Below are 12766 nucleotides of genomic sequence, written 5' to 3'. Positions count from 1 at the left end.
CCTAATTTAAAATGAAATATTGCACATTACATATTACAGTAGTTATGAAAAGTCTGTCCAAGTCAGAGGAATGTGAGTGTTATACTGACACTAAAACCCAGGAAAGACTGCATAGAGGGAGAAGTCCAGAAGACGTGAGCATGATCAACCATAATTACTGCACATTCCCTCCAGCTGCGTAGTCAAGTGCTAGTTTGTTTAGACTTCTGTTTGGAAGTGATAAAAAAACAAATCAAGTTTTTTCTATCGGAAGTCTCTCCAGGTCTGGGAGTTGGTGGAAGATGACTGTATTTCCCAAGCATGCAGCCACATGTCTTCAGTTATTTCAATGTCCAGTTCTTTTATCCATCGCTTTTTCACATAGTCTGTAGTGTCCATATTCAGTGATGTGATGCCATGGTATCACTTGCGTATGAGACCTTTATTGTTTTCCTGAATTGTAACCATTAATATACAATCTGTTTTAATTCAGCTGTTGATGCAAAAATATTTTCTTAAATCAGTAATTGACTTTGTTCTCTCCTCTCTGAACCAGACTCTTGTGGTGTAATGGAGCAGAAAGATGAAGGAGGTCAGCAGACTGATTCACCGTGTGGTATTCAAACACAGCCGGGACAAGCTGGGCTCTGCGAGTGAGTGTCTGACACTACTGCTTCTGTGTCTGTGATCTGCCTGAGATTGACAGACACAACAGCGATGGTCTATAGATGGTCTGTTTTGTCTCTTTTAACATAGTGGAATTTAGCACAAGCTTTTCAAGTAGATAGATGAAAAATTGTGTATTTGATTAAGTCTATCAAAACATTAATATAACTCAACACTATGCTTCAGTACAGTGTGCTCAGGTCTCAGGTCCAACTGGTAGCTGATAAATGCTCCACTATGTTTGCCATCTAGTCTGTACAGGTGTGTCTGTCTGATGCTAAAATGGTTTAGTATAGTATGTCACAAAAATGCCATAGTAAAGTATGTAAATAAAATGTCATACTATAGTATGTGAAAGAAATGTCATAGTATAGTAAGGCATAAAAATGTCAAAAAAACGTCATGTTATAGTATGGCATAAAATGTCAATAAACAACTTAGTATAGTGTGTCATAAAAATGTCCAAAAAACAACTTAGTATAATAAGGCATAAAATGACAAAAAATAATAGCATAGTCAGGCATAAAAATTTCAAAAAAGGACATAGTATAGTATGTCATGAAAATGTCATTGTGTAGTATGGCTTAAAATGTCAAAAAACATCATAGTATAGCATGGCATAAAAACGTCCAAAAAAACGTCATAGTATAGCATGGCATAATGTCAAAAAAAAAAGTCATAGTATAGCATGTCATAAAAACGTCAAAAAAAACGTCATAGTATAGCATGGCATAATGTCAAAAAAAAAAGTCATAGTATAACATGTCATAAAAACGTCAAAAAAAACGTCATAGTATAGCATGGCATAAAAACGTCCAAAAAAACGTCATGGCATAATGTCAAAAAAAAAAGTCATCGTATAACATGTCATAAAAACGTCCAAAAAAACGTCATAGTATAGCATGGCATAAAAACGTCAAAAAAAAAGTCATAGTATAGCATGGCATAATGTCAAAAAAAAAAGTCATAGTATAGCATGTCATAAAAACGTCAAAAAAAACGTCATAGTATAGCATGGCATAATGTCAAAAAAAAAAGTCATAGTATAACATGTCATAAAAACGTCAAAAAAAACGTCAAAAAAACGTCATAGTATAGCATGGCATAAAAACGTCCAAAAAAACGTCATAGTATAGCATGGCATAATGTCAAAAAAAAAAGTCATAGTATAACATGTCATAAAAACGTCCAAAAAAACGTCATAGTATAGCATGGCATAAAAACGTCAAAAAAAAAGTCATAGTATAGCATGGCATAATGTAAAAAAAAAAAGTCATAGTATAGCATGTCATAAAAACGTCAAAAAAAAGTCATAGTATAGCATGGCATAAAAATGTAAAAATAAAACCCCCCAAAAAACGTCATAGTATAGTATGGCATAAAAATGTAAAAAAAAAACGTCATAGTATAGCATGGCATAAAAATGTAAAAAAAAAACGTCATAGTATAGCATGGCATAAAAATTAAAAAAAAAAACGTCATAGTATAGCATGGCATAATGTCAAAAAAAAAAGTCATAGTATAGCATGTCATAAAAACGTCAAAAAAAACGTCATAGTATAGCATGGCATAAAAACGTCCAAAAAAACGTCATAGTATAGCATGGCATAAAAAAGTCAAAAAAAAAGTCATAGTATAGCATGGCATAATGTCAAAAAAAAAAGTCATAGTATAGCATGGCATAAAAATGTAAAAATAAAACCCCCCGAAAAACGTCATAGTATAGCATGGCATAAAAATGTGAAAAAAAACGTCATGGTATAGCATGGCATAAAAATGTAAAAAAAAACGTCATAGTATAGCATGGCATAAAAATGTAAAAATAAAACCCCCCAAAAAACGTCATGTTATAGCATGGCATAATGTCAAAAAAAAATCTCATAGTATAGTATGGCATAAAAATGTCAAAAAACGTCATAGTATAGCATAGCATAATAATGTAAAAAAAAAATGTCATAGTATAGTATGGCATAAAAATGTCAAAAAAACGTCATAGTATAGCATGGCATTAAAAATGTCAAAAAAAACGTCTTAGTATAGCATGGCATAAAAATGTAAAAAAAAACATAGTATAGCATGGCATAAAAATGTAAAAAAAAAAAAAAAAAACGTCATAGTATAGCATGGCATAAAAATTTCAAAAAACGTCATAGTATAGCATAGCATAATAATGTAAAAAAAAAAACGTCATAGTATAGCATGGCATAAAAATGTAAAAATAAAACCCCCCAAAAAAACGTCATGTTATAGCATGGCATAATGTCAAAAAAAAATCTCATAGTATAGTATGGCATAAAAATGTCAAAAAACGTCATAGTATAGCATAGCATAATAATGTAAAAAAAAAATGTCATAGTATAGTATGGCATAAAAATGTCAAAAAAACGTCATAGTATAGCATGGCATTAAAAATGTCAAAAAAAACGTCTTAGTATAGCATGGCATAAAAATGTAAAAAAAAACATAGTATAGCATGGCATAAAAATGTAAAAAAAAAAAAAAAAAACGTCATAGTATAGCATGGCATAAAAATTTCAAAAAACGTCATAGTATAGCATAGCATAATAATGTAAAAAAAAAACGTCATAGTATAGCATGGCATAAAAATGTAAAAATAAAACCCCCCAAAAAACGTCATAGTATAGCATGGCATAAAAATGTGAAAAAAAACGTCATGGTATAGCATGGCATAAAAATGTCAAAAAACGTCATAGTATAGCATAGCATAATAATGTAAAAAAAAAATGTCATAGTATAGTATGGCATAAAAATGTCAAAAAAACGTCATAGTATAGCATGGCATAAAAATGTAAAAAAAAACGTCATAGTATAGCATGGCATAAAAATGTAAAAAAAAAAAAAAAAACGTCATAGTATAGCATGGCATAAAAATTTCAAAAAACGTCATAGTATAGCATAGCATAATAATGTAAAAAAAAAATGTCATATTATAGTATGGCATAAAAATGTAAAAAAAAAAGTCATAGAACAGTATCGCATAACATTCTCAAAAAATGTCATAGTATAATAAGGCATAAAAGTGTCATAGTATAGTATGTTATAAAAATGCCAAAAAACGTCATAGTATAGTTAGGCATAAAAATGCAGAAAAACGTAATACTATAGGTAGGCATAAAAATGTAAAAAAAAACGTCATAGTATAGCATGGCATAAAAATGTAAAAATAAAACCCCCCCAAAAAAGTCATAGTATAGTATGGCTTAAAAATGTAAAAAAAAAAAACGTCATAGTCTAGCATGGCATAAAAATTAAAAAAAAACCATCATATTATAGCATGGCATAATGTAAAAAAAAAACGTCATAGTATAGTATGGCATAAAAATGTCAAAAAAAAAAAGTAATAGTATAGTATGGCATAAAAATGTCAAAAAAACGTCAGAGTATAGCATGGCATAAAAATGTAAAAAAAAAAAACGTCATAGTATAGCATGGCATAAAAATGTAAAAAAAAAACGTCATAGTATAGCATGGCATAATGTCAAAAAAAAAAAAACGTCATAGTATAGCATGGCATAATGTCAAAAAAAAAAACAATCATAAAAAACGTCATAGTATAGCATGGCATAATAATATAGAAAAAATAAATGTCATAGTATAGTATGGCATAAAAATGTCCAAAAAAAAACGTCATAGTATAGCATGGCATAATGTCAAAAGAAAAAACCTCATTATATAGCATGGCATAAAAATGTAAAAAAAAAACAAAAAAAAACGTCATAGTATAGCATGGCATAATGTCAAAAAGAAATGTCATAGTACAGTATGGCATAAAAATCTCAAAAAAAAATGTCATAGTACAGTATGGCATAAAAATCTCTAAAAAACGTCATAGTATAGCATGGCATAATAATGTAGAAAAAATAACCTCGTAAAATAGCATGGCATAAAAATGTAAAAAAAAATAACCTCGTAATATAGCATGGCATAAAAATGTCCAAAAAAAAAAACGTCATAGTATAGCATGGCATAATGTCAAAAAAAAATGTCATAGTATAGTATGGCATAAAAAAAAAAAAAAAACATAGTATAGTAAGGCATAAAATTTTTTAAAAAAACATCATAGTATAGCATGGCATAATAATGTCAAAAAAAAAAAGATGTCATAGTATAGCATGGCATAAAAAATTAAAAAAAAAACGTCATAGTATAGTATGGCATAAAAAAAGTCATAGTATAGTATGGCATAAAAATGTAAAAGTAAAACCCCCCAAAAAACGTCATAGTATAGCATGGCATAATAATGTAAAAAAGAAAAACGTCATAGTATAGCATGGCATAATGTCAAAAAAAATGTCATAGTATAGTATGACATTAAAATGTCAAAAAACGTCACAGTATAGCATGGCATAAAAATGTCATAGTATAGTATGGCATAATGTCAAAAAAAAAAGTCATAGTATAGCATGTCATAAAAACGTCAAAAAAAAAGTCATAGTATAGCATGGCATAAAAATGTAAAAAAAAACGTCATAGTATAGCATGGCATAAAAATGTAAAAATAAAACCCCCCAAAAAACGTCATGTTATAGCATGGCATAATGTCAAAAAAAAATCTCATAGTATAGTATGGCATAAAAATGTCAAAAAACGTCATAGTATAGCATAGCATAATAATGTAAAAAAAAAATGTCATAGTATAGTATGGCATAAAAATGTCAAAAAAACGTCATAGTATAGCATGGCATAAAAATGTCAAAAAAAACGTCTTAGTATAGCATGGCATAAAAATGTAAAAAAAAACATCATAGTATAGCATGGCATAAAAATGTAAAAAAAAAAAAAAAACGTCATAGTATAGCATGGCATAAAAATGTCAAAAAACGTCATAGTATAGCATAGCATAATAATGTAAAAAAAAAACGTCATAGTATAGCATGGCATAAAAATGTAAAAATAAAACCCCCCAAAAAACGTCATAGTATAGCATGGCATAAAAATGTGAAAAAAAACGTCATGGTATAGCATGGCATAAAAATGTCAAAAAACGTCATAGTATAGCATAGCATAATAATGTAAAAAAAAATGTCATAGTATAGTATGGCATAAAAATGTCAAAAAACGTCATAGTATAGCATGGCATAAAAATGTAAAAAAAAACGTCATAGTATAGCATGGCATAAAAATGTAAAAAAAAAAAAAAAAAACGTCATAGTATAGCATGGCATAAAAATTTCAAAAAACGTCATAGTATAGCATAGCATAATAATGTAAAAAAAAAATGTCATATTATAGTATGGCATAAAAATGTAAAAAAAAAAGTCATAGAACAGTATGGCATAACATTCTCAAAAAATGTCATAGTATAATAAGGCATAAAAGTGTCATAGTATAGTATGTTATAAAAATGCCAAAAAACGTCATAGTATAGTTAGGCATAAAAATGCAGAAAAACGTAATACTATAGGTAGGCATAAAAATGTAAAAAAAAAACGTCATAGTATAGCATGGCATAAAAATGTAAAAATAAAACCCCCCAAAAAAAGTCATAGTATAGTATGGCTTAAAAATGTAAAAAAAAAAAAACGTCATAGTCTAGCATGGCATAAAAATTAAAAAAAAAACATCATATTATAGCATGGCATAATGTAAAAAAAAAACGTCATAGTATAGTATGGCATAAAAATGTCAAAAAAAAAAAGTAATAGTATAGTATGGCATAAAAATGTCAAAAAAACGTCAGAGTATAGCATGGCATAAAAATGTAAAAAAAAAACGTCATAGTATAGCATGGCATAAAAATGTAAAAAAAAAACGTCATAGTATAGCATGGCACAATGTCAAAAAAAAAAAACGTCATAGTATAGCATGGCATAATGTCAAAAAAAAAAACAATCATAAAAAACGTCATAGTATAGCATGGCATAATAATATAGAAAAAATAAATGTCATAGTATAGTATGGCATAAAAATGTCCAAAAAAAAACGTCATAGTATAGCATGGCATAATGTCAAAAGAAAAAACCTCATTATATAGCATGGCATAAAAATGTAAAAAAAAAACAAAAAAAAACGTCATAGTATAGCATGGCATAATGTCAAAAAAAAATGTCATAGTACAGTATGGCATAAAAATCTCAAAAAAAAATGTCATAGTACAGTATGGCATAAAAATCTCTAAAAAACGTCATAGTATAGCATGGCATAATAATGTAGAAAAAATAACCTCGTAAAATAGCATGGCATAAAAATGTAAAAAAAAATAACCTCGTAATATAGCATGGCATAAAAATGTCCAAAAAAAAACGTCATAGTATAGCATGGCATAATGTCAAAAAAAAATGTCATAGTATAGTATGGCATAAAAAAAAAGAAAAAAACATAGTATAGTAAGGCATAAAATTTTTAAAAAAAACATCATAGTATAGCATGGCATAATAATGTAAAAAAAAAAAAAAGTCATAGTATAGCATGGCATAAAAAATTAAAAAAAAAACGTCATAGTATAGTATGGCATAAAAATGTCAAAAAACGTCATAGTATAGTATGGCATAAAAAAAGTCATAGTATAGTATGGCATAAAAATGTAAAAGTAAAACCCCCCAAAAAACGTCATAGTATAGCATGGCATAATAATGTAAAAAAGAAAAACGTCATAGTATAGCATGGCATAATGTCAAAAAAAATGTCATAGTATAGTATGACATTAAAATGTCAAAAAACGTCACAGTATAGCATGGCATAAAAATGTCATAGTATAGTATGGCATAATGTAAAAAAAAAAAGTCATAGTATGGTATAAAAACGTCAAAAAACGTCACAGTAAAAATGTCAAAAAAAAAACTTCATAGTATAGCATGGCATAATAACACACACAGACTTGTTTTATTCTTTTGAACTTATTAACAAACCACTTACATCAATATAATACATATAGCAGCATTTACAAGAGGATATGCAGTGATAAGACATTAAATCAACAATCAAAATTGCATAAAAACACATTAAATACAGACAGTTTAAGCAGACTACAGGTATTCCATAGAATGTCCAAAAAAACGTCATAGTATAGCATGGCATAATAATGTAAAAAAAAAAAGTCATAGTATAGCATGGCATAAAAATGTAAAAAAAAAAAAACGTCATAGTATAGCATGGCATAAGAAACGTCATAGTATAGCATGGCATAAAAAATCTAATAATATAGCATGGCTTAAAAATGTAAAAAAAAAAAAAAAAAAAAGTCAGTATATTATGGGATAAAAATGTCAAAAAATGTCATAATATAGTATGGCATAAAAACGTCAAAAAAATGTCATAGTATAGTACGGCATAATAATGTCCAAAAAAACGTCATAGTATAGCATGGCATAAAAATGTCAAAAATAAAAAAAAACGTCATAGTATAGCATGGCATAATAATGTAGAAAAAATAAATGTCATAGTATAGCATGGCATAATGTCAAAAAAAAAAAACCTCATTATATAGCATGGCATAAAAATGTAAAAAAAACCAAAAAAAAACGTCATAGTATAGTATGGCATAAAAATGTCCAAAAAAAAACAATCATAAAAACGTCATAGTATAGCATGGCATAATGTCAAAAAAAATGTCATAGTATAGCATGGCATAATAATGTCAAAAAAAAAACAATCATAAAAACGTCATAGTATAGCATGGCATAATGTCAAAAAAAATGTCATAGTATAGCATGGCATAATAATGTCAAAAAAAAAAAGTCATAGTATAGTATGGCATAAAAATGTAAAAAAAAAACGTCATAGTATAGCATCGCATAATAATGTAGAAAAAATAACCTCGTAATATAGCATGGCATAAAAATGTAAAAAAAAATAACCTCGTAATATAGCATGACATAAAAAATGTCCAAAAAAACGTCATAGCATGGCATAAAAATGTCAAAAAAATGTCATAGTATAGCATGGCATAAAAATGTTAAAAAAAAAAACAATCATAAAAAACGTCATAGTATAGCATGGCTTAAAAATGTAAAAAAAAAAAACGTCATAGTATAGCATGGCATAATGTCAAAAAAAACATCATAGTATAATGTCAAAAAAAATGTCAAAAAAACGTCACAGTATAGCATGGCATAAAAAATCTAAAAAAAAAATGTCATAGTACAGTATGGCATAAAAATCTAAAAAAAAAACGTCATAGTATAGCATGGCATAAAAATGTAAAAAAAAAACGTCATAGTATAGCATGGCATAATAACACACACACAGACTTGTTTTATTCTTTTGAACATATTAACAAACCACTTACATCAATATAATACATATAGCAGCATTTACAAGAGGATATGCAGTGATAAGACATTAAAACAACAATCAAAATTGCATAAAAACACATTAAATACAGACAGTTTAAGCAGACTTCAGGTATTCCATAGAATGTCCAAAAAAACGTCATAGTATAGCATGGCATAATGTCAAAAAAAATGTCATAGTATAGCATGGCATAATGTCAAAAAAAAATGTCATAGTATAGCATGGCATAATAATGTCAAAAAAAAAATGTCATAGTATAGCATGGCATAATAATGTCAAAAAAAAAAAGTCATAGTATAGCATGGCATAAAAATGTAAAAAAAAATAACCTCGTAATATAGCATGACATAAAAATGTCCAAAAAAAAACGTCATAGCATGGCATAAAAAATGTCAAAAAAATGTCATAGTATAGCATGGCATAATGTCAAAAAAAACGTCATAGTATAGCATGGCATAAAAATGTAAAAAAAAAAAAACAATCATAAAAAACGTCATAGTATAGCATGGCTTAAAAATGTAAAAAAAAAAAACGTCATAGTATAGCATGGCATAAGAAACGTCATAGTATAGCATGGCATAAAAAATCTAATAATATAGCATGGCTTAAAAATGTAAAAAAAAAAAAAAAAAAAAAAAGTCAGTATATTATGGGATAAAAATGTCAAAAAATGTCATAATATAGTATGGCATAAAAATGTAAAAAAAAAAAAAAACGTCATAGCATGGCATAAAAATGTCAAAAAAATGTCATAGTATAGCATGGCTTAAAAATGTAAAAAAAAAAAACGTCATAGTATAGCATGGCATAATGTCAAAAAAACATCATAGTATAGTATGGAATAAAAATGTCCAAAAAAAAACGTCATAGTATAGCATGGCATAATGTCAAAAGAAAAAAACTCATTATATAGCATGGCATAAAAATGTAAAAAAAACCAAAAAAAAACGTCATAGTATAGCATGGCATAATGTCAAAAAAAAATGTCATAGTACAGTATGGCATAAAAATCTAAAAAAAAAAATGTCATAGTACAGTATGGCATAAAAATCTCAAAAAAACGTCATAGTATAGCATGGCATAATAATGTAGAAAAAATAACCTCGTAATATAGCATGGCATAAAAATGTAAAAAAAAATAACCTCGTAATATAGCATGGCATAAAAATGTCCAAAAAAAACCGTCATAGTATAGTACGGCATAATAATGTCCAAAAAAACGTCATAGTATAGCATGGCATAAAAATGTCAAAAATAAAAAAAAACGTCATAGTATAGCATGGCATAATAATGTAGAAAAAATAAATGTCATAGTATAGCATGGCATAATGTCAAAAAAAAAAAACCTCATTATATAGCATGGCATAAAAATGTAAAAAAAAACAAAAAAAAACGTCATAGTATAGTATGGCATAAAAATGTCCAAAAAAAAACAATCATAAAAACGTCATAGTATAGCATGGCATAATGTCAAAAAAAATGTCATAGTATAGTATGGCATAATAATGTCAAAAAAAAAAAGTCATAGTATAGTATGGCATAAAAATGTAAAAAAAAAACGTCATAGTATAGCATCGCATAATAATGTAGAAAAAATAACCTCGTAATATAGCATGGCATAAAAATGTAAAAAAAAATAACCTCGTAATATAGCATGACATAAAAATGTCCAAAAAAAAACGTCATAGCATGGCATAAAAAATGTAAAAAAAATGTCATAGTATAGCATGGCATAAAAATGTAAAAAAAAAAAACAATCATAAAAAACGTCATAGTATAGCATGGCTTAAAAATGTAAAAAAAAAAAACGTCATAGTATAGCATGGCATAAAAAATGTCAAAAAAACGTCATAGTATAGCATGGCATAAAAATGTAAAAAAAAAAAAAGTCATAGTAATGTTAAAAAAACGTCATAGTATAGCATGGCATAAAAATGTAAAAAAAAAAAACAATCATAAAAAACGTCATAGTATAGCATGGCATAATGTCAAAAAAAATGTCATAGTATAGTATGGCATAAAAATGTAAAAAAAAAACGTCATAGTATAGTATGGCATAAAAATGTCAAAAAAACGTTATAGTATAGTATGGCATAAAAATAAAAAAAAAACGTCATAGTATAGTATGGCATAAAAATGTCAAAAAAACGTCATAGTATAGCATGGCATAAAAATGTCCAAAAAAAACGTCATAGACGTTATGCATGGCATAATGTCAAAAAAAATGTCATAGTATAGTATGGCATAAAAATTAAAAAAAACGTCATAGTATAGTATGGCATAAAAATGTCAAAAAAACGTCATAGTATAGTATGGCATAAAAAACGTCATAGTATAGCATGGCATAAAAATGTAAAAAAAAAAAAAACGTCATAGTAATGTTAAAAAAACGTCATAGTATAGCATGGCATAAAAATGTAAAAAAAAAAAACAATCATAAAAAACGTCATAGTATAGCATGGCATAATGTCAAAAAAAACGTCATAGTATAGTATGGCATAAAAATGTCAAAAAAACGTCATAGTATAGCATGGCATAAAAATGTAAAAAAAAACAAAAAAAAACGTCATAGTATAGCATGGCATAATGTCAAAAAAAAATGTCATAGTACAGTATGGCATAAAAATCTCAAAAAAAACGTCATAGTATAGCATGGCATAATAATGTAGAAAAAATAACCTCGTAATATAGCATGGCATAAAAATGTCCAAAAAAAACCGTCATAGTATAGCATGGCATAATGTCAAAAAAAACCGTCATAGTATAGCATGGCATAAAAAATGTCAAAAAAACGTCATAGTATAGCATGGCATAAAAATGTAAAAAAAAAAAACGTCATAGTAATGTTAAAAAAACGTCATAGTATAGCATGGCATAAAAATGTAAAAAAAAAAAACGTCATAGTAATGTTAAAAAAACGTCATAGTATAGCATGGCATAAAAATGTAAAAAAAAAAAAACAATCATAAAAAACGTCATAGTATAGCATGGCATAATGTCAAAAAAAATGTCATAGTATAGTATGGCATAAAAATTAAAAAAAACGTCATAGTATAGTATGGCATAAAAATGTCAAAAAAACGTTATAGTATAGTATGGCATAAAAATAAAAAAAAAACGTCATAGTATAGTATGGCATAAAAATGTCAAAAAAACGTCATAGTATAGCATGGCATAAAAATGTCCAAAAAAAACGTCATAGACGTTATGCATGGCATAATGTCAAAAAAAATGTCATAGTATAGCATGGCATAAAAATGTAAAAAAAAAAAAACAATCATAAAAAACGTCATAGTATAGCATGGCATAAAAAACGTCATAGTATAGCAGGGCATAAAAATGTCCAAAAAAAAACGTCATAGTATAGCATGGCATAATGTCAAAAAAAAATGTCATAGTATAGCATGGCATAAAAATGTAAAAAAAAAAAAACAATCATAAAAAACGTCATAGTATAGCATGGCTTAAAAATGTAAAAAAAAAAAAAACGTCATAGTATAGCATGGCATAAAAATGTCCAAAAAAAAAACGTCATAGTATAGCATGGCATAAAAATTTAAAAAAATAAACATCACAGTATAGCATGGCATAAAAATGTAAAAAAAAAAAACGTCATAGTAGGAGGAGTAGAATGGCATAAATAATAGGAGTAGAGCTGCTGCTCCATTGACAGGAGACAGTTGAGGTGATTCAGACACTTGGTCAGGACGCCTCCTGGGCGTCTTGTCTTGGAGCTCTTTCAGACACGTCAAGCTGGGAGGAGCTGGGAATTCCCCAGGAGGAGATGGAAAATGTCGCTGCCACCACAAAATGTTTGGATGGGTGACTCTGCAGTTGAAAAACAAAATGAAGAAATTAATATTATTCT

General features: G+C 27.6%; 1 protein-coding gene and 1 long non-coding RNA gene across 2 annotated transcripts in view; both read left to right on the top strand.

Annotated features, from left to right (window-relative positions):
• The window catches only part of LOC130161155 (E3 ubiquitin-protein ligase RNF31-like), a 32627-nt gene that overhangs the window by 18233 nt on the left and 1628 nt on the right, over positions 1-12766 (top strand). The window contains exon 22 of the mRNA XM_056364190.1: positions 536-632. Within this exon, the coding sequence (XP_056220165.1) occupies positions 536-632 (97 nt within the window). The remainder of the gene's footprint in view (positions 1-535; positions 633-12766) is intronic.
• LOC130161156 (uncharacterized) lies at positions 3339-6653 on the top strand. Its single transcript, XR_008826103.1, has 2 exons — positions 3339-3771; positions 3810-6653. It is a non-coding gene; the product is annotated as an uncharacterized LOC130161156 (long non-coding RNA).

This window comes from Seriola aureovittata, chromosome 20 (assembly GCF_021018895.1).
Source record: "Seriola aureovittata isolate HTS-2021-v1 ecotype China chromosome 20, ASM2101889v1, whole genome shotgun sequence".
NCBI classification, from domain to species: domain Eukaryota; kingdom Metazoa; phylum Chordata; class Actinopteri; order Carangiformes; family Carangidae; genus Seriola; species Seriola aureovittata.
Note: the sequence above shows the minus strand (reverse complement) of the source record. Positions and strands in the feature narration are given on the sequence as shown.